The 24,432-nt window shown below is 37.0% G+C and overlaps 1 protein-coding gene and 1 pseudogene across 4 annotated transcripts in view; one reads left to right on the plus strand and one right to left on the minus strand.

The window, feature by feature from the left end:
* WNK3 (WNK lysine deficient protein kinase 3) overlaps positions 1-24,432 on the minus strand; it is a 162,747-nt gene that overhangs the window by 74,882 nt on the left and 63,433 nt on the right. For all 4 annotated transcript variants that reach the window (XM_074323555.1, XM_019710840.2, XM_074323556.1 and 1 more), the window contains exons 8-10: positions 21,746-22,040; positions 20,724-20,914; positions 20,480-20,629 (exon numbers count right to left, since the gene is read on the minus strand). In XM_074323555.1, the coding sequence (XP_074179656.1) occupies positions 20,480-20,629; positions 20,724-20,914; positions 21,746-22,040 (636 nt within the window). The remainder of the gene's footprint in view (positions 1-20,479; positions 20,630-20,723; positions 20,915-21,745; positions 22,041-24,432) is intronic.
* LOC109434106 (protein FAM227B) lies at positions 5,047-6,446 on the plus strand (annotated as a pseudogene).

A 24,432-nucleotide genomic window follows, 5' to 3' on the forward strand; every position in this document is an offset into this window, starting at 1 on the left:
ACTGCACAGAATTTTCAATTTTATCTGGTACACAGACACAAAATATAAGCACAGCTTTCTATTTGATCAGGCTGAAGATCCCTCTCAACTTTGCCTTGGCATAAAAATACCCCCAAACTAGAAATTCACTTCATTTTTCAACTGGATTGTTTGTGTTTTTTGTTGTTGAGTTATAGGAGTTCTTTATATATTTTGAATATTAGCCCCTTATCAGAGGCATTGTTTGCAAATATCGTCTCCATTCAGTTGGTTGCCTCTTTTTGTTGATGGTTTCTTTCGCTGAGCAGAAGCTTTTTTGATATAGTCCCATTCATTTATTTTTGCTTTTACTTCCCTTTGATGTCAAATTCATAAAATCCTCTTTAAGCCTAAGGCCCATAAGTTTAGTACCTATGTTTTCTTCTATGCATTTTATTGTTTCAGGTCTTATGTTGAGGTCTTTGACCCATTTTGAGTTAATTTTGGCACATGGTGACAGATAGAAATCTAGTTTCATTCTTTTGCACATGGCTATCCAATTCTCCCAGCACCATTTATTGAAGAGGCTTCTTTTCTCCATTTTATGTTTTTGGCTCCTTTGAGATGATGCATTAAAGAAATGTACACTTGAAACCTATATAATTTTACTAACCAATGTCACCCCCAATAAATTTAATGAATGAATGAATGAATGAATGAATGAATGAAATTCACTTCATCCCTCTGTCATCAGCTCTTCAGGGCTTACTGATGAGCATACAGCGGTTACCTCAATTAAGTCAGGGTTGATATTTTACTATGACAAAATTTAGGAAAGAGAGGTTCTACATCTGGTAATGGTTCCATCACACTAATCCCACTGTAGATACCAACAAAAAGTGCTAGACAAATGTTAGAAAACAGCTGCCTGAAGGCATAAGAGAACAATCAAAAGCAGGTAGAAACTGGGAGGAAGGTGTCAGTTGGATGAAAGGAAGGACAGTGGATGAGTTTCCCATATTTATGGCTTTTCACTTGAGGGAAAGCCCTATAGAAGCTAAAACTCAGAAGAAATATCATATTCTTACAAGACCGAAGGAAAACAGGAAGGAGTCTAGTAGCATAGAGCATCAGGAAGCTCTTGGTGTTCCACGATGCAGTAGAGAAAGATTCAGGCCAGGTGTCTCCTGACCCTTTCACCCAAAGGGGAAGGCAACCGAGGGCATTATTTCCCAGCCCTCTACCCAGTGGCAGAGAGCCATGCAGATCCCACAACTACTGACCTTCTATCCAGCAGTAGACAGTGGCCAGGTTAAGTAATTCCATACCCCAGTGTCACCAGCAGAAATGGAGTACGAAGGAAACCAGCATCAGGTGGCTAGAAAACAGGCCAGGGGAAGGGGAAATGTTCTCCCTTCATCCTGTGGGTCCAGCATGCCCTACTCCCCAAATCTAACACTTGACAGCCCAGAGCAGCACCTTCCGCTCCTGCTGTGGTACTAATAGGGACTCAGCAAGAGTTCAGCCAAAGCCAGAAGACAAAGCAGACCAGAATAGCATTACAAGAGCTAAAACTAAATTATTAGAAAACTAAATTATCATTGGAACTAATACTCACAAAAGTAGGCTAGAATCTACAGACTCAACAAGGCAAGTGTCTGCTAAAATAGAAGATTTAAATATGATCAAAAGTTTCCAATCATTATATCTAAAATGTCCAACATACAATAAAAAAGTCACTTATACCAAGAACAAGAAAAATCACAAGTCAAAGGAGGAAAGAAAATCAGCTCACACCAATAACAAGATGAATCAGATGTTGGCATTATCTGACAAGCAACGATCAGAAAAAGAGCCTCAGTGAGTAATTATAATTTCTCTGGAAACAAATGAAAAACTAGAAAACCGCAGAAAAAATAGAACTTATAAAAAACATAGAAATTATTGAACTGAAAAATGCAATAAAGTAAATTTAAAAACTAATTGGTGGGCTAAACAGTAGACTAGAAATAACAGATAATACAATCAGTGAACTTGAGGCCAGATTAATATTTTTTACTCAGTTTGAACAGAAAGAGAAGAGACTGAAAGAAAATGAACAGGGCCTCTGAACCTGGGGAACAATAGGAAAAGACTGAAAATTCATACAACTGGAGCCTTGGAAGAAGACAAGAAGGAATGTGAAGCAGAAAAAAATATTCAAAGAAATAATGGCTGTAAACTCCCCCAACTCAGCTAAAGACATAAAACAGATTCATAAAGCTAAGCGAACTTCAAACAGAATAAACCCAAAGAAATCCACGTCAAGATACATCATAATTAAACTTCTGAAAACAAAATTTTAACAGCAACTAAGAAGCAACTCCACATTACTGACAGGGGAACACCAATTTGAATGACAGCAAATTTCTTATCTGAAAACATGGAGGCCAGAAGGAAGTGGCAAGACATTTTTCAAGTGCTGAAAGAACTGCTAACCATGAGTAGTACATCCAGCAAAATACATATTTGGAAATGAAGGGGGAAAATATATACTCAGACATAAGAAAACTAGAAGAATTTGTTACTATCAGATTTATCCTTAAACAATGACTAAAGGAAGCTTTCTACAGAGAAAAGAAATAATACACGGAGGCGTGTAATTTCAGAAAAAAAAGAAAAACAATGCATTGAGCAAAAATAAGGGTAAAACATAGTAGACTATTCTCCTTATAAGTTTCTTAAATCACATTAAATGGTTAAAGCAAATTTTATAACATCTATAGTGGTGAATACCATATGTAGAGGAAATACTTGAGAAGTATTTAGTAAGTGGAAAGGGTAAAGGGATCTAAATGGAAGTAAAGTTTCAATACTTAACTTGAAATGGTAAAATGTCCATACCAGTAGAATGTGATAAGTTATACCTACAGAAACCACTAACTATACAGCCCAATATACTCAAAATTGTATAAATAAAACAAGAAGGAATCCAAAGAAAAATTACAAGTAGCTCATACGAAGGCAAGAAAAGAGAAATATAGGGAAGAAATAAAAAGCAAATGCTAAATTGGCAGACTTAAGTCCTAAGATATAAATTATTATTTTAAATGTAAATGGTCTAAATACACCAATTAAAAGAGATAAATTTGGCAGAGTGGGTAAAAAAATAACTATATACATTTACATTCTACAAGAAACTCACTTCAAAAACAACAAAGATAAATAGGTTGAAAGTACAAGGATAGAGAAAGACATGCTAACATTAATCAAAAGAAAGCAGGGGTAGATATGTAATATCAGATAATGTAGACTTCAGAGAAAAAATTACTAGGGATGATGAGGGACATGATAAAAAGATCAACCCACCAAGATACAACATCCTAAATGTGCATGTACCAAACAAGAAACCTTTAGAACAAATGGGGGAAAAACATCACTTACCTAAAAGGATAAATATATAAATCCACAATAATAATTAAGAACTTCAACACCCTACTCTCAGCAATTGATAGAACTCTAGACAGAAAATTAGCCAAGATACAGAAGAACTGAACTACAGACTAATATCTCTCATGGACTTGATTCAAAAAATCCTCAACAAAATTTAGTAAATTGAATCCAACAATGTCAATGTGATCCACTATATCAATAGGTGAAATAAAAATAATATAATCATATTAATTAACGCAGAAAAGGCATTTTCTCAGGGAGTCGGGAATAGCTGGGCACTACCTCAACTTGATAAAGAACATGTATAAAAAAATCTATAGCTTATATCATACCTAATGGTGAAAGACTTAATGCTTTTCCCCTAAGTCTGGGAACAAGGTAAGGATATTCATTCTCACCACTCGTATTCTACACAGTACTCAAAATTCTAGCCAGCACAATAAAAGGAAAATAAGAACTAAATGGCTTACAGATTGGAAAGAGATTAAACTGCTTCTATTTTAAAGATTACATGATTGTCTACATAAAAAACATCCCAAGGATTCTATCCACACACACACACACACACCAAAAAAAAAACCACCAAAAACCCTCCTAGTACTAATAATAAGTTCAGCAGTGTCATGGGATACAAGATACATAGATACACACACAAATCAACAGCGTTTCGATGAACATATGGAAACTCAAAAATACTATTTTAAAATCCCTCCAAAGAAAATTAAATACTTAGGGATAAACTTAGCTAATAAAAGCGATCATTGAAGACCTAAATAAATGAAGAGACACATCATGTTCATGTGCTGGAAGACTCAACATAGTACAGATGTCTATTCTCCCCACAGTTATATAGAGAATTAATGCAATACCTATCAAAATCCCAGTAAGATTTGCTGTAGACAAAGCTTATTCTAAAATTTATATGGAAAGGTAGAAGTCCTAAAATAATCTTTTTTTTTTAATTAAAGTTTATTGGGGTGACAATGATCAGTAAAGTTACGTAGTTTCAAGTGTACAATTCTGTATTACATCATCTTTTAAAAAAGAAGACAGTGGGAGGAATCACTTTACCCAATGTTAAGACTCTCTATACAGCTACAGTCATCAAGACTGTATGTAAGTAACAGAGGGATTAGACACATAAATGAATTTTAAAAAATAGTCCAGAAAAAGACCCACACGAATATGCCCAACTGATTTCTGACAAAGATGTAAAAAGGAACTCAACAGAAGGATAGTCTTTTCAACAAATGGCATGGTACTAGAACCACTGAACACCTACGGGCAAAAGAAACAAGAAAACCCCTTACGCCGTATACAGAAATCAACAAAATAGGTCCCACCTTGGCCTCTCCAGGCATAAGGGGATGCCGCTCTTCTGCTGAGAGACAGGCTCCAGGAGCAGGGCCAGGATCTGCCAGGCTGGCCCTCACACCTTTCCAGCCCCGCACTGGGTTCCCTCCTGAAACTGGCAAGGACCACATAAGTGGGACACAGTTCTGGAAATATACTCTCCAAGTGTAGTTGCAACTCCAGTTTGTTCTCCCAGCTCGCAGTGACGCCTACGGCCCAGCTGATTTCTCTTCTCTGCAAAGTTACTGCACCGTTGCAGGCCAACTACTCCCTCAATGGATGCACAGACCTCACTGCCAGAAAATGCGAGAACCTCCAAAGAACAATGAAGAATTCTTAAAGTTTCAAAATTGGGATTATTGGCCAAGGAAAACTCATTTTGGAGATAACAATAAATGGGTAGACACTCTGAAGAAAACAAAAGAATATAGTGCATTTACTTTAATTTATACACATCTATGGGTAAAAATGTCCCTCGAATGTATAATGCAATCATGATCATGGAGTCAAGATTAGGGGAATCTCTTTTGGAAAACCACATCTCTAAAATATTTGAGTGGGACAGCATATCTGGGACAGGTTCTCAAGGAAAAACTGGAAAGGTACAAGGCATTTCTAAGGAAGTACCATAAGAAAAAGATGACAATACTTTCGAATGAAATGGAAACAAAGAAGAATATAGAGGGTTACAACTTCTCAGGATTCAAAACAGATGAGCTTACTGACCTACCCAGGTATTTGGATGCTGAATGAATTTATCTTTTTATTTTAAAAGCCCACAACTTTGATTAAAATGTTATTAAAATCTTGACAACTTATTTTTTCTCACAAGCCTCTATTGCTCTTTTGCATGATTGCTTTTGGTTGTGGTTTCTCCATAAATTTAAGGTGTATCCTGATTGTTTGACACAAGCTATCAGTGCAACATTCCAGGAAGCATTTCCAAAATCCAGTAATCTCTTTAATAATGAATTTAAAGAAGATCTTGGGAATAATATTTTCCTTTGGTTGTCAGGTTTAAAACCCCCAAAAAGCTTCTGGATGAACTGGAAAGTGAAAGAACACTCCACCACAACATACATGGTACCAAGAAAGCACCTTTAAAATCTACAAAGGATAGGATTGCAAGAAGTTAAGAACACTTATCAAACTCTATAGATGTCAATATGATGAAAATTTTAAAGAACCCAAGAGCATACACAATGTCCACATCCAAGGAAGAATCAATATTATAAAGACAAACAACAAAGTCCCATTATAGTAGCAGTGGTCCAGAGTTTAACCATGTGCTCTTTAATACTGGAGGTCAGAGTCCACTGATTTTATATTATTTTAAGATGCATGATATAGTTGGTATTTCCAAAGCCCCTAGAAAAACCAAGATTAAACTCACTGAAAAAATGTGAGAACCACCACCTGCTCAACCTTACCGTGATATTATAAAGGAAGCAAAAACACAATTTGCAGGAACCAAAAGGATTTTAGGATAGCAAAGCACAGAATTAATGAAGAAATAAAACTAAGGCAGAGGCAGGAAAGAATTAACAAAGAACTTGATAGACTCCAAGCAAAGGCTATCAAACAACCTTACAAAGTTGAGGAAGACTGAGAAGTTCCTACATAACCTGCGTTCTGAAGCTCAAGTTGAGAGAATTTCTGGCATCACTATCATAATCAACAACAGAAGACTACAACTTGAGTAAGAAGAACACTAAGAGAAATCAGAAATGAACTGTATAGTTTAGTGGTTATCAGAGGGTTTGGGGGGTGGAGGGGTGGAAGATGAGGGTAAAGGGGATCAAATACACGGTGATGGAAGGAGAACTGACTCTGAGTGGTGAACACACAATATGATTTATAGATGATGTAATACAGAATTGTACACCTGAAATCTATGTAACTTTACTAATAGTAGTCACCCCAATAAACTTTAATTAAAAAAGAGAGAAGGAAAAAAAGAAATGAACTGTATTTAACAATATTGTATACAATTCAATTCTATCACCTTAAATCAATAAATCTCAGCAAATCATTCTTTTAAAAAAATAACATAGGTCTCATAGATCATAAATGAAAAACCCTAAAATTATAAAACTTTAAAAAATTAGAAAAATAATCTCTGGGATCTAAGGCTAGGCAAAGCGTTAGACTTCATATCAGAGGCACAATCAGTACAAAAAAATTGAAAAACTGGATCTTATAAAAATTTAAAAATATTTTCTCTTAAGTTCTTGAAAAATGCATGTTTGTATAAGGCAAAAATTATAACATTGCATTGCATGGCTTATGATATATGAATGTGAAACACACACACACACACACACACGCAAAACAACTATAGCTTAAAACCTGGAGAAAATAAATGGTTGCATGGTTCTTATAATTTATATAATACACTATTAAATACAATATTAAATTGTTCAATATTGTTAAATATTAAATGTTAAATACAATGTTAAATCTACGCAAAAACTGAAGAATTAAGAATGTAAATTAAAATCCTTGGAACAACCATAAAACAATATATACTGAAAAGGGACACAAGAAACTTTACTGGGTTTGTGAAATGTTCAGTAGCTTTATTGTGGCATATACCCTGTTTCGAAAATAAGGCCTAGCCGGACAATCAGCTCAAATGAATCTTTTGGAGCAAAACTTAATAAAAGACTGGGTATTATATTATATTATATTATACACGGTCTTATTTTACTACTTATAGTAAAATAAGACCGGGTCTTATTTTACTACTTATAGTAAAATAAGACCGGGTCTTATACTAATTTTTGCTCCAAAAGACGCATTAGAACTGATTGCCCGGCTAGGTCTTATTTTCGGGGAAACACGGTATCTGTCAACTCATTGACTTGTAGTACGCTATAATATATATGTAGATTATTGTACATAAATTATACCTGAATAAAGTTGGTTAAAAGTAGAATGATCCACAGCTAACATCACAGTTAATAATGAAAGACTGAAAGCTTTCCCACTACAACAGGAAAAACACAAGGATTTCCCCTCTCAGCAATTCTATTCAACATGACACTGCAAGTTCCAACAAGAGCAATTAGGAGGGGAAAAAAAAGAAAACAAGAAACAAAGTCAAAGGACTCCTACTTTTATGGTCAATGGATTTTGAACAGAGGTGCCAAGTTTGTTCAGTAGGGAAAGCACAGTATTTTCAATAAATGGGGCTGGGAAAGCTGGATATTCACAAGAAAAGAATGAAATTGAACCAAAGGCCTAAATTTAAGAACTAAAACTTGAAACTCTTAGAAGAAAACATAGGGGAAACTTTACTTTACCTTGGATTAGGCAATGGTTTCTTAGATATAACATGAAAAGCACAAAGTAACCAAACAAAACATAAATTGCACTTTATCAAATTAAAAAATTTTATTCTGCAAAGGATACTATCAACAAAGTGAAAAGATAACTCACAAAATGGAAGAAAATATTTGCAAATCACATATCTGATAAGGGTCTAGTATCCAAAATGTATAAAGAACTCTTACAACTACAACTCACCAATAAAAAGATAAAAAAGAAACAATGAAATAATGGGAAAATGATCTGAATAGATATTTCTCTTAAGAAGATATACATTTGCCAATGATATATCCGATAAGGGGTTAATATCCTAAATTTATTAAAAAACTCACTCAACTCCAAAAAAACAACAACCCAATTTAAAAAATGGGCAGAGGACATGAAGAGACATTTTTCTAAAATGGACATATAGATGGCAAACAGACATATGAAGAAATGTTCAACTTCACTAACCATTAGAGAAATGCAAATAAAAACCACAATGAGATACCACCTCACCCAGTCAAAATGGCTATCATCAATAAATCAACAAACAACAAGTGCTGGCGAGGATGTGGAGAAAACAGAACCCTTGTGCACTGCACTGTTGGTGGGACTGCAGATTGGTGCAGCCACTATGGAAAACAGTATGGAGGTATCTCAAAAATCTGAAAATGGAACTACCTTATGACCCAGCAATTCCACTCCTAGGTATCTATCCGGAGAAATCCAAAACTCTAATTAAAAAAAAAATTATGCACCCCTGTTTACTGCTGCACTATACACAACAGCCAAGACGTAGAAACAATGGAAATGACCATCGGTAGACGACTGGATTAAGAAACTGGCACATTTATACAATGGAGTATTACGCAGCCATAAAGAAGCATGAAATCTTACCATTTGCGACGATATGGGTGGACCTAGAGAACATTATGTTAACACGTTGCGTACGGATCACGAGAATCTTCACGAGGGATTTAAACCCCGCCGTACGCAACGTGTTGAGTTAAATAAGTCAGAGAAAGAGAAATACCATATGACCTCACTTATACGTGGAATCTGAAGAAAAAAAATAAATGAATGAACTAATCAGAAACAGTCTCAGAGACATAGAGGAAAAACTGAGGGTTGCTAGATGGGAGGAGGGTAGGGATAAGGGGGAAGGTGAGGGGATTAGAAAGCACAGTCAGTAACCACAAGAATGCCACAGGAATACAAAAGTCAATTTGAGGAATGTAATCAATAATGTTGTAAAGATTTTGTAAGGTATCCGATGGACGCTTGTCTCATTAGGGAGACCACCTCAGGAACAATGTAGATGCCTGATCATTGCACTGTATACCTGAAGCTGATGAATTTCAGTGAATGTCAATTACAATTTTCTATACATGTATATACTTACAAGAAGCGGAGTACAGCATTAGGAATAGAGAGTGGAAATGTAATGGCTGTGTGCGATGTCAGAGGGATAGTGGATGGGGGGAGAGGAGTTGTCACTGTGTGAGGGATGTAAATGATAAATGTCTAACTATTACATTGTTTTGTGCACCTGAAACTAATAAAAAATGTTTTTCTAAAAAAGAAGATACACAAAGGGCCTACAAGCATATGAAAGATTCTTAACATCATTAGCCTTCAGGGAAATGCAAATCAAAACCACAATGAGATACCACTTCACACCCACTAGGATGCTACAATCAGAAAAACAAATATCATGTGTTAATAAGGATATGGAGAAATTGAAATCCTTATACCTTGCTGGTGGGAATATAAAATGGTGCAGCTGCTTTGGAAAATAGGGCAGTTCCTCAAAACCTTAAACGTAGAGTTACTATACGGCCCAGGATTTCATTCCTGGGTATATAACCACAGAAATGAATGTTCACATAAAAACTTGTACACAAATGATCACAGCAGCATTATTCATAATAACAAAAAAGTGGAAACAATCCAAATGTCTATCAACCGATGAATGTATATACATAATGTAATATAACCTATATAATAGAACGTTGTTTGGCAATAAGAAGGAATAAGTACTGAACATGCTACCACATGGATGAACTTTGAAAATATTATCATAAGTCAAAGAAACCAGACACTAAAGGACATATATTATATGACTCCATTTATGTGAAATGCCTAGAAGAGGTGAATAAATAGAAAGTAGATAAGTGAAAGCCAGCGGCTAGAGTCAAGAAGATAGAATGACTGCTAATAGATATGGTTCTTTTTAGGGCGATATAAATGTTCTGGAATTAGCTAGTGGTGATAGTTGCACAACTTGTGAATATACAAAAAAACCACTGAATTGTATACTTTAAAAAGGTGAATTTTATGTTGTATGAATTATATCTAGACAAAAAAAATTGTCTAGATAAATTTGGATAGAAATTGTTAAAACAAAAAGATTGTATTGCTAAAAAAGACAATAGAAAAATGGAAATTGGATTCTAAATAAAAGTTTGTTCTTACCCAAAAGAAGGCTGGCCATGAGGAATGAAAAAGAGGGGCAAAGAAAAAAACAGTAAAATGGTATATGTAAATCTAGCCATATTATTCATATGTCAGCATATCACCATTTCAAGAGATTCGGAAAAAGCATTAGAAAAAAATTCAGTATCCACTCAAAATAAAATATTCTTAGCAAATTAGGAATAATGGGAAATTCCTCACCTGTTAAAGGGCATCTAGAAAATTTTACAGCTAACAGCATACTTAATGGTGAAATATTGAGCACTTCCTCTAATATCAGAAACAAGATAAAACATCCAGTATCTTCTTTACCATTTAACATTGTATTGGAGGTTGTTGCCAGTGTAATAAGGCAAGAATAAACATAAAAAGCATAAACATTGGAAAGGAATAAGTAAAACTGAATCTATTTGCAGATTACATAATTATTTACATTGAAAATACCAAGGAATCAAAAAACTAATGAAAATAAATTGAACTTAATAAAGTAAAAGAATATAAGAGTAATACACAAAACAATTTTATTTTATATACAAACAGCAAACAATTGGCAAATGTAATTTAAAATTTCTATTTATAGTGTTGTCAAAACAAAATATCCAGGAATAAGTTTACCCAAAAATGTGTCCCCATACACACTCAAAAAAGATGTGCTGAAAACTCCATACTACAAAATTTTGCTGAGAAATTAAAGAAAATATAAATTAATAGATAGATATGCCATGTTCCTCGGTTAGAAGATTCAATATTATTATATCATTTCTCCCCCAGTTAACCTACAGATCTGATCCAATCCCTATTAAAATTCCATCATTGATTTATAGAAATTGTCCATCTGATTCTAAGATTTATATGGAAATGCAAATCCAAAGAATATCCAAAGAAATCTTGAAAAAGCAAAAAGAAGTAGAAAGATTTGAACTCCTAACCTCAAGACATACTATAAAGCTACGGTAAGGCTTATGGATTGACAAGGAGATCAATGCCAAAGAATATACAGATGAGAAACAGATTCACATTTACATGGTTATTTTACTTTTGTCAAAGGTGCCAAAACAATCTGATGGGAAAAGGAAATCTTTTCAACAAATAGACCTCAAACAATGGGATAGTCACATGGGTAAAAAAAAAAAAAAAAAAGTATTTTGATCCCTTACGTTACACTATTTATAAAAATTAATTCAGGATAGAATATAGACCTGAACATAAACCTAAAACCATAAAACAGGAGAGTATCTTTGTAATGTGAGTAGAGGCAAAGGTTTCTAAAGCCAAACAAAATGGAAAACTTTGATGAATTAGATTTCATCAAGATTAAATACTTTGTCTCATCAAATGAAACCATTACAAAAATGAATGGGCAACCCACAGATTTGCGAATATATTTGTAAAGCATGTATTTGACAAAGGACTAGTATCATCCAGAATATATAAAACCTCCTATAAGTCAATAATAACTGGGAAAACAACAAGCGAAATAAAATGGGCAAATGCCTTGAACAGACACTGCATAAAGAAAGATACACAAAGGCTAATAAATATACAAAAAGGTACTCAACATCAAGTCATCAGGGAAATGCAAATTAAAACCACAATGAGATACCACTACACATCTACCAGAATAACTGAAATTAATGTTGGTGAGGGTGTGGAACTCTTATACCATGTTTCCCCGAAAATAAGACCTAGCCGGACAATCTAATGCGTCTTTTGAAGCAAAAACTAATATAAGACCCGTTCTTATTTTACTATAAGACCGGGTCTTATCTAACATAATATAAGACCAGGTCTTATATCAGTTTTTGCTCCAAAAGACGCATTAGAGCAGACTGTCCACCTAGGTCTTATTTTCGGGGAAACATAGTATATTGCCGGTGTTAGTGTACAAGATGGTTCAGCCAATTTGGAAAACTGGCAATCTCTTAAAACGTTAAACAAATACATATCTAATGACCCAGCAAGTCTACACCTAGGTATTATCCAGGAGAAATGAAAACATGTTCACAAAAAGACTTATATAAGAATGTTCATAGCAGCTTTGTTCACAATAGTAAAAAACTAGAAACCACTCAGGTGTTCATTAATACCAAAATGGATAAACAAATTTAGTATATTCCTACAATGGAATACTACTCTGCAATTAAAAAAGTAAAAAGAACGAACTACTGATACACACAACATGGATCATTCTCAAAAACATGTTGACTGAGAGAAGCCATGGACAAAAGCACATATTGTATGATTCCATTTATATGAAGGTCTAGAACAGGCTAAACTAATCTATGATGAAAAGAATCCACACTGGTTGACTCTGGGGGGACGTGGTAGGTACTGACAGGGAAGGGGCATGAAGGAAGTTTCTGCAGTAGTGGTAGTATTCTATACCGGGTGGGCGAGCGACAGCCTGTGGGCCAAATCTGGAGCACACCTGTTTTTGTGAATAAAGTTGTATTGGAACACAGCCATGCCTTTTCTTTCACATATTGTCTATGGCTGTTTTCGTGCACGCAATAGCAGAGTTGAGTCATTGCAACAGAGACCCAATAACCCAACAAAGCCTAAGATAGTTTATCTATATGGGAACAACCTTTACAGAAAAGGTTTGCCAACATCTGTCCTATATTTTGATAATCATTGTTAGTCCTAAAGTGTTAGGAGCCTATCTTATTGTCCTACATTTATAATAAAGCATTTGCCTTTATGAGAGGATAGTAATGATCACTATTGATTCCTAGGTGTCAAATGTTGTTCTCTACAGCTTGACGTGTACTGTCTATCCTTACAACAACCCTATGAATAGTAGCTATCATTACCTGCATTTTGTACGTGAGGGAACTGAGGTTCAGAGCGGGTAACGTTCCTGGTGTCGTACAGGAGGGTCAGGATTTGAACCCAGGTGTAAGCATTTGTCAAAACTCAGTGAATTATGATCTGTGCATTTTACTATGCATAAATGTAAACTAAAAAGATAAACAAATAGTACTGAGTTCTAGTCAATGATATGCATGTTCAAGAATTTATGGATGAAGTATACTGATGTCAGCAACTTTCATTTTGAAATGTACCTGAAAAATAAGATGGATTGATAAATGCATACAGGGATGGATAGAGCAAATACAGCAAAAGTTAACTGTAGAATCTAGTTGGTAGGTATACGGGTATACACACTACAATTTTTTCAACTTTTTTGTACCTTTGAAATTTTTCTTAATAAGATGTTGGGGATATTTTTTTTTTTTGATTAGGTAAGGAAAGTATACAACACATGCCCACAGAAATGAACATTCCAAACCAAAACACTTTGTGCATAACTTTATTCTAAAGAAATAAATCCTGGAATAGGATGCTTTGTCTGAAGAAAGTTCAGCTACAACGATCTTTTTTAACCCCTGATCATTCCTGTTAGGAGTCAGCATGCACACATTGGAATTCATTATAATTTATGCGCTTGATAAAGAGGGATTGAAAAAAAAAAGAAAAGAAAGGAAAGAAAAAAAGACCAAAAAAAGGGATTTTGTTTGTTTGTTTGTTTGTTTTTTTAAGGAGGGCACAGCTCACAGTGGCCCATGGGGGATCGAACCAGCAACCTTGGTGCTACCAGCACCATGCTCTAACCAACTGAGCTAACCGGCCACCCCAAGAGGGGATTTTATAAAACACACAATACTTGAGATGATAGCTGTTTGGAACAGTAATACATCATCATTAGAAAACTACAGTACAGCACACCTTTTATCTAAGAACCTCAAAGCATTTTATTAGGGAAACTCAATAACTTTAGAGGAGCTAAAGAAAATAGAAGAGCAAAAAAAGAATGAACTAGATTCTTAGCTCCTTTCTTTAATTATTCCAATCAACCCCGAGTTAAATAAATCTCACTGAAGTCATCGTGCCCTTTTTCTCCAATTCTGGCAAGGAGAATAACTATCTTATAAAGAGGCTGGATGGTGTAATGATTAAGAACACAGCCTCTGCAGCCAGGTAGTCTGGTTTCAAATCCTGACCCTCCTGCACGACACCAGTAAGGTTACCCGCTCTGAACCTCAGTTCCCACTCCTACAAAATGCAGGTAATGATAGTTACTATTCATAGGGTTGTTGTAAGGATAGATAGTACACGTCAAGCTGGTAGAGAACAACATTTGACACCTAGGAATCACTCAGTAGTGATCCTTTCATGAAGGCAAATGCTTTATTATAAATGCAGAACAATAAGATAGGCTCCTAACACTTTAGGACTAACAACTACACTGGCCTCCTTGTTATTCTTCAAACATGCCACACACACTCCTCCCTAAGTGCCTCTGCACTGGATATTCCCTCTGCCTGGAATGCACACTGTGTACCTTCAAGTGTTTGCTCAAATGCCACCTTCTCAATGAGGCCTACCCTGATCGCCACCTTATTGAAAATTGCAATCCACTTTTCGTCCTTACCCTGCTCTACATTTCCCCAGTCTCCTTGTACCATATTACATAATTTACTTTCTATTATGGTTATCAACAGTCTTCCCTCAATTAGGCAACAAAACTCAGTGGCAGAAGGTATTTTTGTTTTTTATTCACTGACATATCCCAAGTAGGTGCTCAAATACTTTTATCATCTTGTCTAATCCCTTCACTTTACAGGTAAGTAAACACCAAAGAAAGTTGAATCAAGGCCATCCAGTAAGGAAAAGAGCCAGAAATGGACTGTAACTCCCAGCTGAGTGCCATTTCTACTATCTCCCTGACACTTGAACATTACAGAAAAATCACTATCATCCACTATTTCCCCCCAGGAGGATTTAGCTTTGGAATTTCTTGGCTTTGCAAATGCTGCTGTGTCTGTAACACAGAAATGTTCTCAAACGCAGTGGAAGCCTGTACTGCAATACTAAGTGTTGATAGATGAACAGAAGAAGATGGCTGATTTGGAAGGGCCATCCCACAGCTTTGATAGATGGCCTGCCGTTGTAATTGTGTTTCTAATGATCCAGAAACAAGTGTTAAACTAGAACATGGCTGCCACTGTGGCTGGACAGCACAATGCTGCTGAATACATGCTGGCTGGTGCTGTGTTTGGTTTTTCTGCAGGGAAAAAGTTTGACTGCTGTCTAATGGCTGAAGCTCTTCAGGCTGCTCTAAAGGTTGTATTACATATTGGTGTTTCATTGCTACTGGTTGTTACTATTCTTGGAAAGGAGGAGTAATGTGGACCATATTTGTAATGGCCTTTGGAAGACCTGGTAATGGCTGAACTTATTTAGGTGCCTGTGAATGAGGTACCAGCTGCTGGAAAGCAGCATGTTGGCTATAAAGACTGCTACTGATTTACGTGACCTTCTTGAGTGGATAACTGATGGCTTTTCTGTTTGTCAATGAGATGAATGAGTTATCTGCTGATGCTGAATGAAAGCTGAATGAGAAAACTGGCTCACTGTTAGATGTGATTGGGAAAGCTGTGCAGAGAAGTCTGGGGGCTGGGTTTGGGCCTGTGAGGAAGCATGCTGAATAAAGGACATCTGTGCAGGGTGTTGACGCTATCCTTCCACAACCCTCCGCGATGTAATGCTAGTGGACTGGGTTAACAGCTGCTAATGTCCAAAACTAACATCTAATTGGGCTGGTGTTTCTGAATGCTGGACTTTAAGGCTAGTAGAATGTGTCTGTGTATCTAAGGTTGATGTTAGATGTCTTGTGTTCCAGCGTTGAAGAATTACTACCTTGGGGTTATGTTAAATAGGCTTGTAGTTCAGAAGTCTCTGCTATATAAGGTAGTACTGAGTATAACTTCTGATCCGCAGAGTTTGTAATACGTACTTCCTTGCTATTAGGAGTGTTTACTGTGTATACTTGATGGATTATGAAGATTGCCTGTTCAGTTGTCTGGATGGTGTAAGCAGTTTGTCTTGAATAAGGGGCAGGGTTGCACAGAATAAGCTGTTTGGGTCATATGTGCTGGCTGGTCTGGAAAAGGTGAATCAATGAGAGGTTGTACTGAATAAGCAGGCTGCCTTTGGAGTGAGGCTGCATAAGGCAACCATGGGTGAAACTGGATAAGAAGTCCGCACAGAATAAGCTGGCTGTAATCCCAGTGGTTGTACAGTGTAAAGAAGGTGCTCCTGGGCTGGCAGGGAGTAAGCATGCTGTGCTGGGATCTGGGTTGGGCAAGTTGGCTATGATGGTTAAGAAGCTTGTTCCCACGAATGTATCACAAAGGGCAGCTGCTCAGCAGCCTTCAGTGGGAAGTTGGCAGTGCTGCAGGTGGTCTTGGATAAGTGTGCTGAACAGAGCAAGATGGCTGTTCCAGGGGCTAAATTACACACTTTCAGTATCACCTTTTAGCTACTGCCAACTTGCATGAGCTTCAGATTCTCACAGAATACAGTCCCGTTGAACATTTTTTCCATGGTGATGCTGTCATGCGGGGTCTCTGGTCCCGGTCCCCACTGAAGAACGCAGGACATGGTGAGGCCAAAATGGAACACCAAGAGAGCCATGGATGGGGGGTTTACACCACTATAGTCTCGCTGGCAGCTGGGTTGGAGACACAGGAAGCAGGCTCCACACGATGCGCAATCCGCCGTCCACTTCTCTGCCAACCAACCCCACTTGCTAGCTGCAATCCACGCCTGCTAGCCCAGCGACGGCAGTTATATCAGTAGCTAATGGCTAAGTGGTTACAGGTGACGGCCATCTAGTCACAGCTGATGGCCATCTGCTACCCGAGCCAGCACCTTCCCATGTGAGGTCGAGAGCCTGGAAACTGCTCTCTGGGACTCTGTCCCCAAAGATGCCATAATCTTAGGTTGTAAAATTAATGGCTGCTGCTGAATACAGGCTTAGAAACAAGGCTTTTTCTAATGTACAGTCTGGCTTTGAGGCACTGAAGAACCTACAGTTATAGACTGCTGATGTACCACTGGGTATGGCTGGGATACAGCATGTATCTTTTGTGAAAGCTGTTGGGCCCCCGAGTGGCCCGTAATGGAACTAGAAGGGGGCTGTGCTGTATCAGTAACATTCTGTGCACTACTCACATACTAAGCAGAAGAATGATTCGACAAAGCTTGAGGATGATTAGTTGGTAAAAAACTAGAAGTCTGGTTGGCATCTGGTGATTTTGTTAATGCTTGATTCCTATTTCTAGGGTCAGGCTCTAGTTGAAGACCGACTCTTGGATGCTGCAAAGTCATTTGTGAAGCAGACAATGTCTGAGGAGAAACTGCAGACAAGACTGGTTGTGGGAATCCAGTAACTGAGAAGTCTAAAGTCATAGGCTTGTCCATCTACTCCAAAGGTCAGCTGCAGTTCCTGCTGCTGGCGCACGGAAAATTCAAACTACAGAGGGTGCCAAAAATGTATATACATTTTAAGAAAGGGAAAAAAAACTCTATTAAAATTGTAATACTCTATATATACTGATAACAGAAGATGAACACAAGTCACGTTTGACTTCTGCAATTACAAAAGGTGCTCAGCATAATTCTAATACAATTTTTTCCTTTCTTAAAATGTGTACACATTTTTTTTGGCACCCTCTGTATAAATGCATATACCATGCCCATTTTAATGGGACAGTCGCAGACAGAATGATACATAAAATAATGCTATGTTCTAAAAATGTTAGCAAGTTACCAAAAAGGTGCTGGGCATAGAATACCATTAATCCTATAAAAATCCTAATACCATGAGTAAATGCTAGTCGAATACTCAAATACTCTAAGGGGCTGAAACCAGTTTCAGCAATATACTGCTCATGGCTTCTCTATTCTTCTATTGCGATTGCCACATCCCTCATTCAAACCCTGGCAGAGATTCAGAGTAACTGAATCTGACACCTTTACACATCACACAGGAAAAGTTCCAAGAAAAGGCTAAAAAGGATTTCAATATCACAGCTAAATGAACACAGAAACTCTCTCAAGAGGAAAAAGTTGGCTGAATAAATATAGGTTGGCTGCAATAATTTCTAGAACTTGAACCACTACACTCATAAAAAGACCCCAATGGTCAAAGTGCTTCCTTATGTGGCTTCTAAGTACTAGGGGTGCCAAAAACAAAATGTATACACGAGTTCTGTTCATCTTTGGTTATCGCTATATATTATTACAATTCTAATACAGGTTTTTCCTTTCTTAAAATGTATATGCATTTTTTTGGCACATCTGTATTAGGTGAAAAGGGCAGGCTACAAAATAGAATGTATCTAATGTTTGTGATTAAAAAAAATTACATATGTATACATAGAAAAAGACAAATCTACAGGCTTTACCCTCAAAATGTAAATAATATATTGTCTATAGCTGGAGTGAGGTCGTGCGGGAGACACTGCTCGCTCTGCCATTTGTCGTGCAGGGCGGCCTGTGGGGTCTCTGCTCCCGCTCCCTGCATAAGAACATAAGAACGCAGGATATGGTGAGGCCTAAAAGGAACACCCACAGAGCCATAGGTAGGGAGTTCATACCACTACAGTCTCACTGGAGGCACTATAGTCTCACTAGAGGCTGGAGTCACACAACCTGCAACCTGTTGTCAGCTTCTCTGCCTGCCAACCGACCAACTCACTCTCGACTCAACTCGACTCACCAACCAGCGCAGCCGCGGCAGTTATATCAGTGGCTAATTGGCTAACTGGTAACAGTTGAAGGTCAATTAGCCACAGCTGACGGCTAATTCTACCACCCGAGCCAGCACCTTTCCACATGAGGCCGAGAGCCTCTCTGGGACTCTGTCTCCACAAGTGATAACAGTTGATTTTCAGATAACAGTTGATTTTCACTGTCTTCTTTATAACTTTATGGGCTTTATTTTTAAATAGGTAAAGAACACTTTTATGATAATTTTGAAAACCTTTTTTTTCAGTTTTGTGAACACATTGAAAAATACACATACTTGTATACTTATAAGTGGTTGAACCTAAGTTAATTTAAGCAGCCACTCAACACACTTTGCATTATAGTCTTCGAGACAAATCAAACCACAATATGAGCTCAGTTACAAGTATATACCATATCACCTACAAACACTAGCCAAACTCTATCAGATTAAATCTACCCCCAGCACATTTTAAATGCATCAGGCATTTGTCAAGTATGTGTATGCTTTCCCCTACTAGACTGTGCGTTCCTTGTGGGCAACGACCACAAGGACCATTATTTTACTTTATATCCCCAGAGCTGGTAGTCATTAAAGTTTGTTGATGAACTGTGACAGACTATATACCAATCTCTTACAAGAAACAGATGCACCAGCTGCTAACTAAATCATATACAGAGAATGCCTAGGAGTTCAGACCATCTCATTCACAAAGGAAGAAGGCACACACAGGATGGTGGGGCTGAGGAAAGAAAAATGGATGGCAAAAAAAAAAAAGCCCAATCATGTGTCTAGATTCCATACCTAGAGAACCAGGATATAGTCTTGATATATAAACTCCAACAAAGACTGTTTACTCCTTGTCAGAAATGAATAACAATGACTTTGAGAGTTCTAAAAGACAAAAACACTTATTTCTCTTACAGGAATAACCATGAATCAAAAAAAGTTACGAATTTAGATGAAAGTGCTAAAAATTATAAGAGGCTATGAAACACTATTTCTAATTAACTATGAAAGACATCCTTCCACATTCAAACCAGGCTGGAAAAGTGCAATTCAAAGAACAAATCATCATCACCAAAATCAAGAGATCCAAGTCCTAAATAAACGTTTTTATCCTTATACAGAGTTCTTAGTTTCTTTTCCAATTATACAAGCAGTGTCTCAAGATTCTAGTTACACAATGTTAGCTTAGGCATATCCTCAAGAAGAATGTCTTAGGTGAAGGAAAACAAAAACAACTTTAAGCTTTCAGTAACTTTTACATACATTATGATAAATTTATGAAAGAGAGCCCTTGCTTGTAAGAAAGTCTAGGAAGTGTTAAATATGTCTAACTGAATACAGAGCCTCTAAACTTTATCTTACCTTTATCTGTGAGACCTTCTGGACAGTTAATGGGGAAACTTGGGGGTGTGAGACAACTGGAGGCCCAAGGACCTGTACAGGCAAAACAGTGGACTGACCTTGAACCAAAGGCAAAATTTGGGGTTGAGTCACTTTTGGCTGCTTCTGCAACTGTTAAATAAGAAAAAAAAAGATTAAAGATAAATTTTCCCATTTACAGTAAATATACTGATTACGTATTTAAAAATATAATAGTTCACCTCACCCCTGAAATCTGCTGGTAATGTCCTACTAGCTGCTGGGATGGATAAATTTTCCCTGGAACATTTATTTTGGCCTGTGAGATGTTAGAAACCATTTGAGAGCCCATCATCTGGTCTGAGGAATAGGCTATACTGGGCTGACTTGTATCTGACTGTTTAACTGATCCAGCTCCTGCCTCGGACAAATTGTCACCTACAACAACAAAAATAAGCAACAGGTAGAAGTGAAAACTCGAAGCATAAGGTCCAAATGGTGTTTAATTTTTTTTTATACTGACAACCTAAAACATCTTCAAATAAAATATGTGAATTGCAGAATTAATCAAAAACGATCATGTAAACTTTCTATGCTGACACTATAGTATAATTAAAATTTTCTTAGCAAAGCACACCTGAAAACAAAGAATTGCATAAAAATCAACTCCATTTGCTGGCCATTTCATGTATATCCCTAACTAATCTACACTTGTTGTTAGGTAAAATTTAAGTGTCATATTCTCATTCTCATTCTCCTATAACCTGGCTAGAAAATAATACTGTCTTTATATAATGACTAGTTATAACTATGAAAATACTGTGTCCTTCTAGAGAACAGAATGTATTACAGTAGAAAAATTAGAGGCACTACATAAATGTTATACTTGAGTCTAAAATACAAAGAGTCTTGGGGGAAGGGCAAAAAAAATTTAAAATAAAAAATACAAAGAGTCTTAAAATCTAGAAAATTCCTTCTTGAATAAATTATATCCTTAATTCCAAATTTTCTTTATTAAAGGATTTAGATTAGATCATTAAAAATGGTAACAACAACAACAAAAGGACTATAACCCTTATGCAACTAGTACCTTGGACGAGTCACTTAACGGAACAGCAAAACTAACTGGTTTGTCTAGTTCAGGGATTTTGTAAAAGGACTGATGAAATGATAGATAACAGAATGCTTTGAAAAATACAAAAGTACTACTTAAAGATAAAGGAATACAATTACGTATTTGTTTGCTTTTATGCATTATAACTGTGTTACCTGTAACAGAGGAGCAGTGCTGCTGTGATGTACTATGTAGAAGCTGTTGTTGAACATGTTGCTCAACTTCAGTTTCTTCACAATCAGCCCCAGTGTGATGAGCAGGAGCAAGGGGCAAACATTTATTCTGGGGCTGAGGAAGAACATTCCCCACAGACTTGCACTGTGAATCCCTATGATCTTCTGAACAGCCTGTTGGCTTCTTCTCTCTAGTCTTTTTTATCAGGGTCACCCGGTCTCTAATGGACTTAGCAACAGCTTTGGAATCACTTTCATGGAAGAATCCTGACTTGACCTACAAATGAAAACATAATAACCACACTACATCTTTAAAATGTAAGAGTTTAACCTTTTTTAAATTAGTAGAGTTATTTTGTGCCCCAAAATTCCAAATGCTATTAAATAACAGCTAGTTTCTCTGTTCTTTCTTAATCAGACATACATAACTGTCAGAGTGTTTAATCAGCATAAGAAGAACAATACTATTACCAGGCATTGTTGAAATACTTCTGGCTTTAAACAAACAACTTGATGTTTCAGTACATGCAATCTTATTACAGGTCATTTATGACTGCCATTAAGTTATGTCAAAGATTAAAAAAGTTTCCTCATTCAGCAACTTTAAGTGCCTACAACGTCCCCAGTAATGGACTCCAGACAGACAGATGATTAAATAGGTCCTTTGTCCTATATGAGCACACAATCTGGTGGTGAGGGGTGGATACAAATTAAACTTAAAATGAAATTAAGAGGTAGAAATGTGCTGCTGCAAAAGCCTTAAAGGAGCACACGCCTCTCTGGAGGAAGTAGAGAAAGTATCACAGAGAAAGGTAAACTCTAACCTGGATTAGAACAAAAAAAAAAAGGAACTTGCAGGCTATAGAGGAAGGTGTAGATGAAGTTTAGAGATGAACACTCTAGGCAGAGGAAAGTATGCTCATAGCAGAGTACTGCAGCTTACTTGGCGTTAGAAGAGTGACAGAAGAGAAGTTAAAGGTTTGTCTGACAGGAACAGGGCTGAGTAGCAGAGAAGACTTGAGGAGGTGCCATGGTATATCATTGTCAGTTCTACAATCTGCTTTTTAAAGCATGTTTTGGGAATCTGCAGACTTGGAGAAATTTCATGGTAGTTGAAAGATGATTAAAATGTTAGATGGAGTCCACATTTTTAATCTCACTCCCTTCCAAAGCTCTAAAAAAAAAACCCACAGTAAATGAATTTTTAAGTTATAAACCAACAAGGACAGGGACAATAAGAAAAAGACAATAGCAACAATATTTTGGACTCTTTCTAATATGACAATAACTGACCTAGCAGACCTGAAAAAGGTGTACTAGAGAAAGCTGAGACTCATTCCCATTTACACAGAAGAATACTTACTCATAACACACAGGAACTGGCAGTACCAGGTACGTCTAGAACTGGGTAAAGTCAAGAGATGACTAAAACAAGGAAGATTAAATGAAGGGTTTTGAGAAGCAGTTAGATATTTAGGTCCCTGTGCCCTACCCTTCATTCTCCACCTTTGGGGGATTCCTTCTTCTCTACCCAAGAAGTCTGGAGTTCTCTGGAGAGGGTAAAAGAGAGGATCTCTGGACTATGGAACACTGGGCACAGTTAAGGGTATGGCCACCATGTGGAGAACAAGATTAAATGACCATATGCATGCTGAAAGCCATATGCACAAAACTCCAGCCTTCTTCCCCACTTGGCTACCAGAATACCAGTAACCAGACCTTTACCCTCCAGGGAGGACATTTAAAGATGCTTCTCTAAGGAATCCAATCCAAGAAGAAACACCTACAAATACTGATGTAAGAAATTCCCCAATTAATGGCCCACCAAGATACCCTACAGTAGAGGTCAAAGTTAACAAGTCAAACACAAGCAATCATACTGTCCAATCACCTCATTAGTCCCTGTGGTAGGCAAAATTATTATGGCCCCCTGAAAGATGTCCCATCCTAATGCTTAAACCTGTGAATATGATGAGATAACACTGTGCTATGCACAGTTGACATTAAGGTAGAAAGATTATGTGGGTGAGCCTTTTACCTGATGGCGACACCAGAAGGATTCAACATGCCATTGCTGACTTTAACGATGGAGTGGGGGCATGTAAAAGGACTGAAGAGCAGCCTCTAAGAACTGAAAGTGACCCCCAGTAAACAGCCAGCAAGGAAATGGGGACCTTAGTCTTACAACTGCATGGGATTATATTTTGCCAACAACCTGGATGAGCCCAAAAGCAGATTCTCCCCTGAGCCTCCAGACATGAGCACAGGCTGCCAACACCTTGATTTTAGCCTGTGAGACCTTAAGCAGAGAATCCAGCGAAGGCCACCAGAACTTCTGACCTACAGAACTGAGATAATAAATGCGTTTGTTTTAAGACACTAAGCTTGTAGTAATTTGTCAGGCAGCAATAGAAAACTAATACAGTCTCCCACTAATAATTGCAAACAGCCAGCCAAGAATTACCAGAAATATGAGAAAAGCCTCCAACAAGAAGATGGAGCACAAAATCAACAAAGAGTAAACAGTAACTTGGAGAAAAGAGACTATGCAGCAATAAAAAAATTGTCACAAACACTCTCTTTGCTAATGTTACATAGAGATGCAATAATACTGCATCCCCAAAACAAAGAATAAGAGATGTTTACTCTAAAAAAGGAACAGACCAAAA

The sequence above is a fragment of the Rhinolophus sinicus genome, chromosome X, assembly GCF_036562045.2.
Source record: "Rhinolophus sinicus isolate RSC01 chromosome X, ASM3656204v1, whole genome shotgun sequence".
In the NCBI taxonomy this organism is placed as follows: domain Eukaryota; kingdom Metazoa; phylum Chordata; class Mammalia; order Chiroptera; family Rhinolophidae; genus Rhinolophus; species Rhinolophus sinicus.